Source organism: Cariama cristata, unplaced genomic scaffold, assembly GCF_000690535.1.
Source record: "Cariama cristata isolate BGI_N322 unplaced genomic scaffold, ASM69053v1 scaffold16066, whole genome shotgun sequence".
In the NCBI taxonomy this organism is placed as follows: Eukaryota; Metazoa; Chordata; class Aves; order Cariamiformes; family Cariamidae; genus Cariama; species Cariama cristata.
This window is the reverse complement of record NW_009624000.1, coordinates 111876-127691: the sequence shown is the minus strand read 5'-3', so window position 1 is coordinate 127691 and position 15816 is coordinate 111876. Positions and strand designations below refer to the sequence as shown.

Below are 15816 nucleotides of genomic sequence, written 5' to 3'. Positions count from 1 at the left end.
CAGAACAATGCGTGCACAGAACAGGTAGGGGGAAGGAGGGGAGGGCAGAGAAGAGGAGGAGGGAAAAAAAAAGAATAGAAAAAGCTGGTGCACAAAATGGAGGGAGAGCTTTTTTTTCTCTTTTTGAAATATCGGACGTAAACAGAAAACAACTGAGGCAACTTGTAAAATCTACAGCGTTTTGTGAATACCCCACTGGCAAAATAAACGACGTCTTTTCCCCATCTCCCATCTTTAAACCTGACAGTTTAAAACACTAAAGAAAGTTTTCAGACTTCGGAAGGAAATGTGACTTTTATTAATCCCTGCACCCCCTCCCCCAACAACCATACCCCCCTTGATAGGTATTTTCCTTCCTATTTGATAACGTTTGAGGCATTTTGAAATCAAAAAGACAATGCAATGAATGTTGTGACAGAGAGGGAGTATAATACAGTATATGCATTACTAAAAGGCAATTCTTCAAGGAGGACATTTCCTTTTAAAAAAAATAATAATAACAACAAGACAGCAAACTAGTTTATACAGTACTATACGCAAAAAAAGGGTAAAAGAATTAACAATTCATAAATAAAAGACAGGTCCCAGACCTGTTATTTGTGAACCATTTTCTTAAATAGGTGCATTATGTAAATCTTATGTACAACAAAATTACTTTGCATAACAACTGCAAGGACACGGGGGGGAGGTGAAAAATCATACTGGTTTTGGTTTTCTTCTCTTGAGATTTTTGTAAGTTTGATTTTCTGGAGCAAAACTGGTGAAAGAGGAGTTCTGACTGGATGGGTGCCAGCCAAGGAAACCCAGGTAAATCATGACAAATGAATTATTTTTTTTTCTCCACACGGCATAAAACACAAAGGCAAATAAAATCCACAAAGGTGGTTTTTTCCTCTTTATAATCCTCTTGCTGCTACAAAGTCCTTTTTTTTTTTTTTTTTTTTTTTCCTTCCATTTTCAATTTAAATTATGTTGATTCCAAAATCACAAAGCTGAAAGAAGCCAGCTGGGTTCAGGCTTGCCCTGTGCCCCCGACACACACAACGCCACTCCTCTACCCCACAACCACGACTCCTACCACCAAGTCCCAGGACTTACTGCTCTACAGGTATTAGCCAAAAGTTATTTTCTGGTTTGTTTTTCTCTGTTTTAAAAATCTTTTCCTTCTCACGAGAAGCAAAAGAGAAGAGTCGGAGGCAGGGAGAGTTCACCACGCTTCGGTGTAACGGACGTCCACTTCTTTCAGATTGGGTAGTTTAGCCTGTGCGGGAGGGTAGGAAAAAGTCACAATTAACGACGCGCGTTCAGGACTCAAGAAAAAGGTTCCCGTCAAATCTGTGCCGTCAGCCACCTGGGAGGATTGATCTACCGGCCACAAACCGCAGGAAGATGCGCTACGACCTCCACCCTGCAGAATACCAGTGCTGAGTTCAGCGGTGAGCTGAAGCATACAGGTGTTAATGAAGGAACAAGATGCTGAGCTTTTACAGACACACAAGACTAAGTCACACCTACGGCAAAAAGGAGTGGCTCTAGTAAAACCCATGCACTAGCGATCAGGTCCAGATCAGACCCCGATCTTTATTTTTTATACAAATGCATAGTAAAATTTGTTTGTCAAACTCCAGCCGTGAAGGCAGCAGACTCAAACTGCAGCCGACAGCCAGCCACACGATCCTTCTTCAGCCTCCACACTAAGTCATTGCTTGATTTTTCCTTCCATGTATTAAAAAAAAATTCAGAGAGTGTTAGCTACTTCTGGTGTCTTTGTGGTCTCCTCTCCATAACTCCACTGCATTTGGACATATTGTTCCTGAATTACCCTGCGTGAGGAAAATGGGAATCGGCTGTTTGCACTGTTCCTACTCATCGATCCCGTTTCCATGCTCTTGACCATAATTGCACACCTAATTCTCTCAAAACAAATAAACACGTTTAATTAGGCTAGGGCATAATTGAGGAGCTGGAAGTTTCTAGGAGTCATTATTACCTCACTCCTTGATTTATGTGCACGCATATTTTGATAAGAGCTAGTCATAATCCTACAGACACTGCCAGCAAATAATTTTTCAGTTAGGCAATAATGACTTCAGTAGTGGGTGTTTATTTATTGTCTGGTTCAGCCTGCCTGGTACATATGTGGGTGTCTGTGTGTGTGGAAGCGTGTTTAGCGGGGTGGGGGATGGAGCGGAGAGGAAATGTCATCACTGGCTTGTGCCCCAAATGCTCTCGCAGACCAAGGGGAGAAGAAGGAAAGATTTGTATCAAAAACACGTTCTTTGAAGTCTGAGCTGTTCTCAACAGACCTACAACCATGTGCCCCAGGGAAAGAAACTATTACCCTCCCTTTGAACACACACAGAGCTCTAAAAAAATGGCCACTAAGATAAATCTCAATGAAAGAGGTAAGAGGGGAAAAAGTGACGCATGCCTGTTTTCTCAGCTTTTTTAATTTTCTGCAACCATCGGGACTTTGCTCACAGCCAGTTTTGCTGTTTGCCCTGGCAAGTCACTTTCTTGTGTTGCCGCTAAGGACTGTTAATGCAATACCAGAGCAGAGGGAACCGGTTAGGAAAATACGAGTTTTGGTATGAAGTTGTGGCAAAGGGGCTCAGAAGCAGGGGTAGGGCTGGGGGAGCCTTTCAATAGACTTGATTTCAGAGCCCTGGGCCAAATACAGCATTGACCTTGATTGTCTGTAAATGCTTGGGGCCTGATATAAGCTCCATTGTGCGAACCCATCTGCAAGCCAGCTGTTAATTCCAAGGACGACTCTTTTGCATATACAATTGTGACACAAGTTTTGAAAACTTGATGTTGAAAAATCCATGCTAGCAGCATTACAACTGAGTCCCTGGGGGAGCTCTGGCTCCACAGCCAGAACCAAAGATAGACATTTGCAGTGAACTTTGAAAGCAGAGCAGTTTCGGGACTTGCCTCAAGTTTGAAACTCAACCCAAGCTTGTGACCTTTTTGAGTAAACCTGGCACAATCTAAGGTTTCAGCACACAAGACAATATAATGTTAAGTTTCATCTTAGGCGCTTGGGTTTCTCAGGTAAGACTCTGGGAGATGCGACTCTCACAACACCAGAGTGAAGACAAAGTCCAAGTGAAGTCATGAAAGTCAAGGCATCTCAGGCAGTCTTTGTCTGAAACCGCCTGGGGCCATTCCCCTCCCACAGCTACAGTCTAGTTCTTTACACCTTTTTGCCGAAGTGGTTGTAAATTCACAGTACAAATGGTAACACCAGAATCTTACATGCCAAACTTGGGAACTGGGCATTTGTGCAGGTGGTTCTGTTTAAAGCCCAGTTCCAGTCCAAGAGGCGTCAGGATAAACTTGCACCTTCCTCAATGCTTAATACTTCTCCCTTTGTATTCTGAGTCAAAGCTCCGTAATGCTGTTCACCCACGTTACTTTTGGTCCTATTAACAGTACAGGACATGGCTTTGGAGGTGCGCACTAGATTTTACCTGTCTCTGTATCCTCATCAGAAACAACCAATACATTCCTATTTATGAAACCTTTACTGTTGATAGCACTGGCGAAAAGATTCAGTTTCTGACTCCATCTCATACTCATCCATTCAGCATATTAAATGTTTCCTGGGTCCATCAAAGCCAGCAACCTCAGAATGCTGTTCTCGGTCATTATCTCCCCCAAAATAATCCACTTCACCCTCTTCAGATGACTTTCATGCTACCTACTCCATGGGGCCAGCTGTCTCTGTACCAGGCACTACCGCCATGCACTTGCTAAATCTGCAAGTCCTTGTGGGCCAGCTACTTCTCATCTTTAGTGGATACAATTCAGAAATACCTTGAGATCTTCGTAGGTATCTGCTGAAAGTTTGGTGCTGTTCATATTTAAACTACACAGGCTCTTCATGGCTAAAAGAGAAAACACACAGATATTTATCACCATGCTGCATTTTCTTAAAATATCAGGCTTACAGTAGCCAAAGCATAAACAAGACATGACTATGTGCAGCACTCTCAGGAAAAAGCTGAATAGTGTAAAATACAGAAGTACGAATGGATAAACAGCTGTTTGGGCCCTCATCCAGGAAAAAGTCCCTATTTAGGAAGGGCCATTAAGCATATGCTTAAGTCCGCTGACTTCAAAGGAGTTCAGGCAACTTCTCATAATCAGTTTCCTGCACATTATTCTGAATAGTGCCCGTTCTCAGTGCTCTGCGTGGTGCACGTAGGGGCCATGCTGATCTAGCAGTCCTCCCTCCCTCCTCCCTCCATTTCCATTTTAGGCTCCAGTACTTAGCAGAATAGTTTCCTAAGATGAGCCATAACTACTGGCCTGTCTGGCACGTCTGTGTAGGATCAAGCCTATTAAAGGAGCCCTTCAAACCCAATAGGCGAGGTTTATAACACACCGTTGGATGTAGGAAAGGGTCTCATTCTGGCACGTCGAGCAGCGCTCAGTGCACAGGGTAATCCTGAACGCTGCTTAGATGGCCCCACTGTGCCTTGCCCTATTTATATTAAGAACAGCTAGAGTTTGACGTCCCCAAAAGAGGAATAAAAAACGCCAGAGAGGGTATGAAACCTGCCCTGCATGGTTGCCAAACTCACTAATCAGTTGCTGTATGGCTTTGCAATCTTCCCCTTCTGCACCACAAGGTCAGACTCCCACCCAGAGGGGACACCCACGGGAAGGCACGTGAAAAAAGCTGGGGAGTCCCAGGGCAACAACAGGTCACCATGTGAGATCGAGACAAGTGCCACCAGTAAAGTCAGAAGCAAGAGCAAGCGTCGGGTCTGGGACAACAAAGCCCACACAAGGTCACTAAGCGTTGTCGGGCTCAGACCACTGTCCCGCTTCCCCTGCCTGCAGCCGAACTGCCACTTGAGTGGGCAGGGAGGAGAGAAGTTTAAACCCAAACACAACCACGGCCTGTCCTAAATCCCTGCGGAAGCAGCGCTGCGGCAGCCAAGAAATCAATCTCCCGTCTGAACCCACGTGAATTCCTCCAAACCCACATAATTTTCCTCTGTAGCTTATTTTGGTCACTTACAACTAAGTGCCAGCAGCCCAGCATCCGTGACAGGAGTCTCGCACAGGTTGAGCACTTGCAGCATGGTGAGGTGTTCAGACAGAAGCCGCAACCCTGCATCTCCGAACTGTGGGGTGCAAGCAAAGTCGTGTTCAAACAAGGCGTGAACATCATGGGCAAGTACCTCACTGCAAACAGGGCACATTAAAACGAGGTTTGCAGATGAGCCCTCAAAGCCACACTTACATTGTTTACTGCAATCTCAAATGACAGGAGAGAAAGCAAATAGTTTTATCCCTATTTTGCAGACGGGGAACAGAAAAATTAAGCGACTTGTGCGCACTTAACCACAGGCCATCATTTAATTAGAAAGGTGCCTTTGAAGTCTGGACTTTGTATGAGGCAGCTACCACCCAGGCCATACAAGACGGTTATGGCATTCTCAGCCAGTTACCAGCCACATCACCAAACCCCCCCCCCCCCCAAAAAAAAGGATAATGCAAGTGGTATTAATTAGCTATTCTGGTCTCACGAACAATGTACTATTGATTAGTAATTGTTCTATTGACTCACTTCGTTTCTGCTGTTTCTAAACTCTAGATTAATGGAAACCAGGATATCACAAAATAAAATGGAAGCTAAACTTTTTTTTAAATTAAATTAAATTTAAAAAAATGATATAAAAAGCAGGCTCTTTGTCTAGTGAAATCAAACTCATTTTGTGCAAGAAGCATCGAAGTTTTCAAATCCAAAAGGTAGATTGTTAGGACAAATCTGGAGGAGATATGAGACAGTCTTAAAACAAGCAAGCAATCAGATTCTACTTCATATTCCCCATACAAAAAGAGGAAATTTCTGGAATACAAAAGTAAAGAAAACTAAATAAGATATTTACGTGACATTTGAGTGGAAAAAAAAAATGCTTTTTGTGGTTGCACTAAGAATAATCGTATTTTCAGCAAGCACTACAAATAGGTGCTAACAGAAAACAGGGAAAACGTATTCAGTGGAGAACCTCAGAGACCAAAACCAGCAGGGAAACATAGAAAAAAAATCTAATTTTAAAAGCTCTTTCAATTAACAGCTGAATAATTTATTCAGTTAACTTGGCCTCTTTTTGCTTACAAAATAACCACATTCTCATTATAGTTTCCTTCTATTTATTCATTATTTGAGTTTCTTTTTGTTGCCGTTGTTTTTAAAGAAATTCTGGTTGATCAGCATTCAGGGAAATTCATTGCCTACACTGCATAGACTCTGTGTTTTGGTTGACCAGATGAGCTGCACAGTATCATTTTTTTCAGGCTAAATGGGTGAAAGCGTAAGCACTTCTGAGATGAACAGCAGCACATGTACTGCAAAATACACAGTATCAACAATGCCTAAATGGAACATTCAACCCAAGATAGCAGCAACCCTTTTATAATTTAAAATAAAATAAAATTTAAAAAATTAAAAGAAAAATCAGCCTCCAAGATGAGCTAGACCAGCTAGAACAGCCCTGTAAAAATAGCATGACAAACTCATTCTAAGCAAGCCTCTTCACACACTCTTCTTGTGCTGACGTAACGTGAAATTTCAGAATTAGTCAGCATTGGTTCCTGCTCTGAGTTTCAGTCTGCAAAGCACTTACCTGAGTTGACCATAGGTTCAGCTGCTTGAGTGAAGGCAGTTTAATGAGGTGTTCCGCACAAGCACTTGTCACATTGGTGAAGGCCAGGCTGAGGTTTTCCAAATTTCCAAAAGATCCAGAGCTTAGCAAGCGGGCCAGGTCTGCATCCTGAAAGCAAACAACAGATTGATAAGCAAGATTATTGACTCCTCAGCCTGCAACCATCTGCAGTGGTGTCACCAATACTGTTAACCAGCAAAAATTGCACAATTATACCACTTGTTTACAGTAATAGAGAAGGACACAGAGAAGTTTCTGTTTGTTTGGCAAGCAGCTGGGCTCTTGTGGCAGCATTGCTTCACACACCCTGGGAAAAATTTATCCAGACATTAGGACAAAAATTTTCTTTGCGTGTGTATCCTTATGAGACACGAAGGCTTCAGTGTCAGAACAAATGTCAAAGATGGGTCTTTTAACTTAATGAAGATTTCACTGCAAGTTCTAGATCCAAACGGTGTTCAGCACCATTACCTGGCCTCAGTGAAGATAGCCTGAGTTTACACCAGGCTTAACTGCAATAGTCATGGGTCTCTCTCAGATTTTCATGTCTAAGACCCAGAACTGGACATTGTGAAGTCTGCTTTTTTAATGCAAAATTCTGTCTCCAAATCTACCATTAGATCCTACTATAAATTCCAAATCTGCACACCAGTAGAAATCTGACAGTCTGATGCTTGTACTGGTGTTAGAAACTGCTGCACAGACCGAAGAGCAGAAATGTGCCCTTACTTGTGTAAACTCCAGTTGTGTTGACAGAGCAAGCGGAATGGCTCCCCTCTCGACTGACCAAAACCACTGTGCCACATGGCAAACATAAATCAAGTGTTTAAATATGGAAAGACAAAGCTTGTTTTTCTATTGACATGATTAACTTACTGTGGACTTGGATGGCAGTGTTAACCTTGTGGGACCACCTTTTCTTTGCTGTAAGAGAGAAGATATTTTGGTCAAACGAGTTGCCATTCTACATTTCAGACCAACTGAAGTATAGCAAGCTCTTCACTAGAGCAAACCCTGCTCCAATTTCAAAGCTCCCTGACAACCCTTCCACCTCTTCCCTGCTTTTTCCGCACTGACTGATTTTTTTCTGAGGGGGCCTGTTGCTACCCAGGGGACATCCACTAACCGCAGCTAGTGGTCTTTGTGCCATGGGTCAGCACTTTGTCTGATTCAGCCTGCCATTATTTGGTTACTTTCACTTTAAAGGAAACAGCCTTAAAATGCTAGACTAAGGCAGCAAAGGGGTTGAGACTGCACAGCTGATTAAATCATTTGTTTCATTTCAAAAAAAGCATATACTTTTCAGGCTGGGAGCAGGGGTTAAAGAAGACAAATATAAATGTGAAAGAGGGAAGAGGAAGACTGTGGGTATGTTTGAAGAAGTGCTGAGAGCAGATCTATCTTCAATCTGTAGATTCTGTTTTGAAAATCAGGAAAAAGTCTTTTTCTCATAGGCTTTAGCTCTGAGAACTAGACGTAAAGACCATCTCAGTGAAATGCTGTGAATGTCAAAGCATTAAGAAATGCTGGCCAGCACTAGAACCATTTGCTACTCATATGTCAAAAGGTGGCAGAATTTGACAAGCTGACTTGTAAGATCTTTAGACAGCAGGATTTCACCTTTATTCTTTCACACAGATTCTAAGCAGGTTATTGAATATCATTCATAAACATAGTGTGGGATTAGACACGTCAGTAAATATCACACAGTATATATATTCACAGCAAAATCCTCCAAATACTGCTCCCATCCTGTTGTTAACTGGGAATTTCACACCCTGCTTGTCTTTCTTTTGTACCTCCATTTCTGGAGAGTACAGACCACAATGTGCTATGGCAATACTGCATGCAGGACGACATACCAGCTCTTTTAACTCCCTCTGCCTGTCACACAGCTGTTCATACATTCTCTTTCCCACGTCTGTGCTTTCCAGGGTAGAGATGATCTGGAGCTGGGTGTCGTTATTATCGATGATGTTGTATTCCAGCATCAAACACAAAATCTAGCAGCAGAATGAAAGAACAGTGGTCACTGCACTGCCTACATTCAATTTCTTCCAAATATCCTAATTACACTGGGCATGCTAGTTGGGTAAGTTTTTAGAGCATGCATTACGCAGGCTAGATTAGAGGATCGTAGCAACATTCACTGACCTTCCAACACAAGAAACCAATTTTTTTTATTCGTAAAGAATGAACCCTAATCTCTGAAAGTCAGTCTATCTATCCTGTCTTCCATTAGTGCTCATCCCTTCTGACTGAGAGGCGGAATTACTTTGCATCAGTCCTGGAAGATGGCTTCATGCCACAGCCCTCTTCAGAACAGGTACAATCGATCCGATATTTCCTAGGTACACCGGCTAGATTGCAGATTGGCAGTCCCAAATGCTGGATTTTCTGTCCCTAAGCGCTGAGGTTTCTGTGCAAGCAGAATGCGTGTGAAGTGTATCCAGTTTATGGAGCAGGATGGGGAAAGGCCAGAGAGGCTCCAGGAGAAGACGGTGCTGGGAGCTCGCTGCTGTGGCCAGGACACCCTCCATCTCATTGGGAACACACCTGACTCACCCCTGGGCAAGGGGCTGCCAGGAGCAAGTCAGACACCAGGGGATGATTCCAGTGGGTCACATGGGCTTAGGACACAAGCTGCCCCCTCCATGCTGCCTTTCCTTTTCAGCTACATATCATGCCATTGCGATTAAAATGCAAAGTTTTTATTCCCTCCATAATTTTAATTATTTTTAATGAAAAAACATCAAGCAACATTATATTCAAAATCACGCAGCACACTCTTATTTACTGGATTAAATTAGCATGCACAGATCTAAGTCAATGAAAAACTGTAACTCCTTGCACCTATTTAACCATCCTGTATTTCCATTTAAAATATATGATGACATTTATCAAGAAACTGCTATAAAGAAACCCAGAACAAATATGTATAAACTATTAGTGTAACAAAATTACTAATCATAAGCACAAAAAATGTGTATTAATGCAAGTGAATAAGGTTTTGTAAACGCACCTCTTGTGCACTGCTCATTTTGCAGGTGGCAAGACAAGCATCGGGCATTTAGTAACGGAAAAGCCGTGTGGTTCTGAATTCTGACCCCTCACCGCAGCTTATACCATCATGGCCATTTATTTCCCATCTTAGTCTCTGCAACTGAATTATAGCAAACAACCTCCCTCTCTTGCACCCACCTTTCGTGTAATTCACACTCATATCTGCAGAACAACAATATTCTGTTCCACTGAATCAAGAGAAACACAACTGCCCACTGCTGGTGTTTGATACGACAAAAACCTGAACTCGGCTTCTCTAGTTCCACTAGATCTAATTCTGGGAAAGGCAGTGTGAAACCGAATCTGAATACTGCTCGTAAACCTATAGGACTACGTATGTTTAGGGCTTACCTCTACCATCGTCTGGTTACCCCTCAAAGCCAGTAGCATGCAAGGTCCTAATTTATTTTCAGCCAGTGAAAGAAGGAACTTCTTTGTTTTGTAGCAGGATCCCATTAAAATATGAACCTATTTGAGAAACAGAGCTAAAATTAGAGGTGGAAGCCTAAGAAACACATATACCTCAGGAAGGGACATTGTTACACAGTCAAACAAATGTCAGTATTTGCAAGAAACCTAAAGAAAAGGAGGCTCTCAATACGATTATGGTTGCAGTCTCTCAACAGCTTTATTGCTGACTGGAAGTGACTTTTTGAAATAGGTGATGTCTAGTGAGATCTGAGGAAGTGGGTAGTTTTTCTCCACAAAGAAACTCTGCCGAGAGCCCAGAGGCCTGATACAGGCTCCCCAGGAAACACTAGAGCAGCTGTGCAATTGCCCCCATCCCTAGTAATATGATGAACCCAGCCCCAGGGGAACCACAGGAGATTTTGCTTTTGCATCTGTTTGTGGTTTAGTTTCTCTGGAAACGCCAGCTGGTGAGCAAGGGTTGTGTGGGTTGGATGTCTAGGTAAAAGGCAGTGGTGCTGGCAATCTGCTGGCTGAACACGAGCCTTGGTTAAGGGGCGGTGATGGACCAAATCACCTGTTCAGAATGAACAGACATGAGCTGACTGGGAAAGGAAGGAGTGCCTTAAGAAAATCCGGCAGTCCTGAGTCAGAGATGATTTCATGTGCTTTCATGCTCTTGGGTCATTATCTTGCTTTCCCTTTTGATCAGTTTTCCCTGAAAGGAAAAAAATGCTGAGTACACCGCCTGAGTAAGACTCCTTTGAGTCCACCAGCTGACAAAAGTGTCCTGCAGACTCTCCTAGCTCTAGAAAGCATTGGATGATATCACATAGTAACACCTATGGCAGAAATGCAAAGCCATTTGTACAAATCAAATATAAGAGTCTCTTCTCATAAAAGAGGTTGGCAATAATCTTTCCCATTTAAAAGCCCTAGAGATTAGCTGCAAAGAATTTTGAGTTCCTAGCTGAAAGTCTTATTTTATGGCCCAGCTAGCTGATTCACTAGCTCACTGGCAGAGCACTATGTGAGAATTTGTAGTTTCCAATGACCTGGGCAGTAAGAGCTCCATTACGTAGACTCAACATCAGCACTACTCTACAATAAGCTTGTAAATACGTTCTGTGGTCCCCTTGGTTCATGGTATTGCCTGGACTATGTTCAATACTGCTGAAGGTATCGCAACCACGCCATGATGGGGTCAGTTCTACGCAGATCATGTGCTATCACACAATTCTTCCTCCTCATGGCTTCATTACCAGCAAGCCCTTTGCAAAAACACAGAATCTTTTTTTCTGAAGTATCCATCAGCTCAGGTAGCCTTTAAAAACAGTAAGCTTTGAGCCAAAAAGGATTTCATTTCATGCAGTTATCATTAAGCTTTTTTGGATGTTTTCTTGAGCGACGGAAGATACTGACGCTAACGCTAATGTAAGGTCCATCTCAGAACAGGATGTTTTTCAAACTTTATGGTTAGTCGTTAGCAGCTCTTTAAGTATTTATCAACATCCTTGCAAAGGGCAGAGAGTACTGCATATAAATGTGTGTTAGCATTGTGCTTTCTCATGCACATCATCTCCTGATGCTCATAAATATCTTGGACCACAAAAGCTCTCAGAACGAATTATATCATTCTGAAGAAATTTTCTTTTCAAACATAAAAGACATAGAATCAGTGAGGAGGGATGAAACCTTTTGTGAACAGTCTTCGTCCATTATCTGTTTCAAAGGCATCTGATCTATCTGAATTTAAGAGTATAGACAAACATGCATGTTCTTCATGTGCCAAAACGTTCAGCATGTGGGAGATCCACAAAGCGCAGATCCCCCTGAAAGTCACTTCACTATATACCCAACAGCCAACTTCAACAAACGTTTTTCCCCTTACCAGGGAAAGGAAGTAATATCATTTCCATCTTACTTGCTATATGGAGAACTAATACACAGTGAGAACTAGGTGACTTGACCCAGGTTACACAGGAAGACAGTGCCAGTATCAGTGATTAAAACCTGTTATTTTCTGTCTAGTCCTTCTAAGAGTTATAAAAGAAACAACTGCAGGAAATGAATGCTGGTTCCTCATTATACCTCCCCACAACAATGTAATTGGGCAGAGAAATGGCTAACACATTTTTATATCTATCTATCCATCCTTTGATTCATTCAAAGTTACTGTTGTTTTTAAATTCCAGGGTGGCCTATAAATAAAAACTATAGGTGTGGATGTGCAGAACAGTCTGTCTCGTCTGTCTCCCAGTATTCCATATTCTCTGAGAGAGTTTTTTACACAAACACACATATTTATAAATACAAAAATACATTCATATGTACACACAGTCATATATACATGCATGGTTTTGTGCATGACACTACCACTGAAAAAATACACCGAAGTTCAAAAAGAGAAAGCTAACATGTTAACTAAACTGTGACTGCAAGCAAGTTGAATGGATTTGGTGATATAAAGATTTAGATTTCCTGGTGAACATTTGTACTTTACACAATCATGATTTTGATAATTTTTTGACTAAAGCGAGTAGATCTTGTTACTGCCAACTACACATTAGCTACTTACTGCAAAGAAGTTACTAAACTCACGTTATTGCAGACACGTACCATACTGGCAAACAGCTCTCCATCATCATCACATGCCACTCCTCCAGGGCTGTAGAGCTGGAACCAGCCATCTTTGCCAGCCCGCACACTCAGCAAACATGAGTGGACCTGCCAAAAAGTGAAGACATTGGGAAGATTACGGCCCTGCCAATAACCATTAGCGTCTTCCACACTGGGCCAAAAGAAGTAACTGCAAAACCAGGGACGGCTTGAAATTTCATGGTTAATATTCCAATCTACAGAGCTGCAGGCAAGTCACTCACAGAATCCATTTTTTCAGTATAAACAAGGAGGGAAACTGTATCATCGCTAATTGCATGGCCTTTTTCATTCCCTTTACACAAATCAAACACAAAATGGCTCTAATCTAGAACAGCTCCTTTCATTTGGAAAAAAACCAACCCCCAAAAGGCAAAAAAAAAAACCTCCTCAAATTTCTGAGCTCCTGCCATTTTCCCCTCATCCTCCCAGCATGTGTGTCTATACTTCTGATGTGATCTGCATATCAAATGCAGTGGCTGATGGCTTGTTCATTCCAATCATTAAAAATTCTTATTACTCCTGCTATAATAAAATTTGACCAGAATCAGGGTAAAGGAAGTCCACAAGGAAAATTCAACAGGGATACGTAAGACAGAATTTGCACAGAAGAACTGGCACCAGTGACCAACCATTAATCTAAATTTGGCCCACTGTAGAGATTACTATATCTAGTCCCATAGTTTAACAGAGGAGTCATAATTAAGCTTTTTCCACCCCAACCCACCCCCCGCCTTGAAGAGACAGATGTTCTATTTCAATTTTTGAGGGGTATGAGGAGCAGGTAAAGTCCATGGTTTTCCCTTTGGGCATGTAACACCAGTGACAGATGATATCCTGGTGCCATTCTAAGACAAGAACGTCTCTCTTATCTGACAAGGATGACGACTGCTCACAAAGGCTAAAACCATGAAAACCAGGAGTTCTGGGCAATGATGATGATGACACAGCCTCCTCACCCACATTTTGGGAGAGCTTTCTTCCCTTTATGCCAACACCAAAAAGTAATACAGATGAGAGGTTCTCTCTGACTCAGCTGATGATGTTGAGCAAGCTCCATGTGCAGCTATGAAGCAGTCAGCCACCACGAGCCTACAGCTACACACTCATTCTGGTAACACACCTCTCACTCCTTTTCTCCTGCTAATTCATGAGAATTATGGTCATTTGCACACAATGTAACTGAAACACAATAAAACCTGTTATTTTGTAAGCTGTATGGATCCATGGATTTTGCTTTCCTTTTTTGTATGGAAGATGGAAAGCTCTGAAGAGATTCAACAGAGTGGGAAAATCTTGCTGGTTGCAGTTTACTGCAGAGCAAGGACATCAACTGATGCCAGACAACGAGATCACAATACACGTTTATACATAAGGCAAGAAACCATTCATACTAAGACCGTGTGCCCTGGGTGGCTATTACTCCCTAAGAGACTTGGGGAGTACTACACCATGGGAGTACCACACTTGGGGAGTACCACTTGGGGAGAACCATACCATGTTTTGAAACAAACTACTTAAGGAGAGATCTTCTGAACAAGTATGCTTGCAATCCCTCCAATTAATAGTCTGTGTAAACTGGAAATAAACTCACTTCTTGCCTTGGATCTTCTGCAAATCTCTGAATCACGTATTTCAGCTCCCTGAAAAAAAAAATGTTAAAAGGACAGGAATAAGCAGTTGCTGGCTGCACTTTTCACACAAGTGTCACATTTCTCTTGGATTACACTTTAAACAATATCTATTCGTGCACTTTAGAGAGAAACAAGTTGAACCGCTTCCACAGGAAGGAAATATGAGGTCTAAAAGTGATTACCAAGGACAGTGTCTATTCACAATAGCCTAGAAAAGCTTTCAGAGATGTGCAGTGACAAACTCATTTGTAAATTCTATTGGCATCCAGTGCCTTTAGTCCTTGGGCTTCTGTCGTCACAGTAAGTTACAAAGAAAACTACAGCTTTTTACTTCTAACAGAACATGCTTGCAGCCCCTCACAGATAAAAAACATTAGAGACACAATATTGAATAATGCATCATTGCTATTATTGACTAGTAGAAGTATTTTAAGTAATTTCGTCCCTTCAATAAAACAAACAAATGAACCCCACAAACTTACTTTGTGAATTTCTCATGTGCAAGAGCCCTGAAATTTAAAACAGAAGAGTATGAGGATTTGGGAGAAGGGAAGGAGACAAAAAAAACCAAACCAAAAAACCAAACAACCACTTTTCAGTTCTTTCCAGATAATAAAAGGATTCGCTAATCAGCTGCAGCACACAAGACCAAAAGAATAATCTTTCCTAAAAAGATCAGGTAAAGTCCCCTTCATTAATCTAGGGGGAGAAAATAAAGGGGAGGGGGCAGGAAAAAAATCGTTTGGAACAAATCTTGTAGCTTTTCCCTGAAATAAAGGGGAGGGGGCAGGAAAAAAATCATTTGGAACAAATCTTGTAGCTTTTCCCAAGTCCTGTCTTAGACAAGGCTCTGACTAACATCAGCGGGAGCTTTGGGTCAGAAGAAAGTAAGGAAAAGACTTACGATACAGCTATATAATTACAAACAGAATTCTGGCTACCTCCAAGAGCCAGATGAATTCTTTACTTGCAATGCAATTAAGGTATGGTCACAACTAATTAACATCATACATCAGCAAAGTAATTAATGGTCATTCTGTGAAGTGCCTTGCATCATGGTATGGTTTACACCTCCCCTAGGACTCATGTTTGACTTAGGTAAATGATGTCTCTGTTGCCTATCTCCAAGCTCTCGCTGTAGCCCAGGTAACCTGGCATGGAGGATTAGACTTCTCAGATTCAAGACATTGGGTCATTAGGGGATGTGATAAGCTAGTAAATTGTACAATTATAGGTTGTAATGTTTGTCCGTGGAGGCCTGCATTTTATAAACACTGCTGTTCATTAATAGGTTTCTGAGGGAGCTTGGCTGATCTGTGGGGTAGCTTCTTCATTTAATGGAAAATACAAACGATACAAGTCTCTGA

General features: G+C 41.9%; 1 protein-coding gene across 1 annotated transcript in view; it reads right to left on the bottom strand.

Moving 5' to 3' along the window:
* Nucleotides 1–921: 921 nt before the first annotated feature.
* Nucleotides 922–15816, bottom strand: part of CMIP (c-Maf inducing protein) — a 63175-nt gene continuing 48280 nt past the window's right edge. Inside the window, exons 11-20 of the mRNA XM_009703003.1 lie at nucleotides 14932–14958; nucleotides 14410–14458; nucleotides 12759–12884; nucleotides 10101–10217; nucleotides 8549–8689; nucleotides 7563–7610; nucleotides 6648–6794; nucleotides 5036–5141; nucleotides 3823–3893; nucleotides 922–1261 (exon numbers count right to left, since the gene is read on the bottom strand). Coding sequence (XP_009701305.1) covers nucleotides 1208–1261; nucleotides 3823–3893; nucleotides 5036–5141; nucleotides 6648–6794; nucleotides 7563–7610; nucleotides 8549–8689; nucleotides 10101–10217; nucleotides 12759–12884; nucleotides 14410–14458; nucleotides 14932–14958 — 886 coding nt within the window. The 3' untranslated portion in view covers nucleotides 922–1207. The remainder of the gene's footprint in view (nucleotides 1262–3822; nucleotides 3894–5035; nucleotides 5142–6647; nucleotides 6795–7562; nucleotides 7611–8548; nucleotides 8690–10100; nucleotides 10218–12758; nucleotides 12885–14409; nucleotides 14459–14931; nucleotides 14959–15816) is intronic.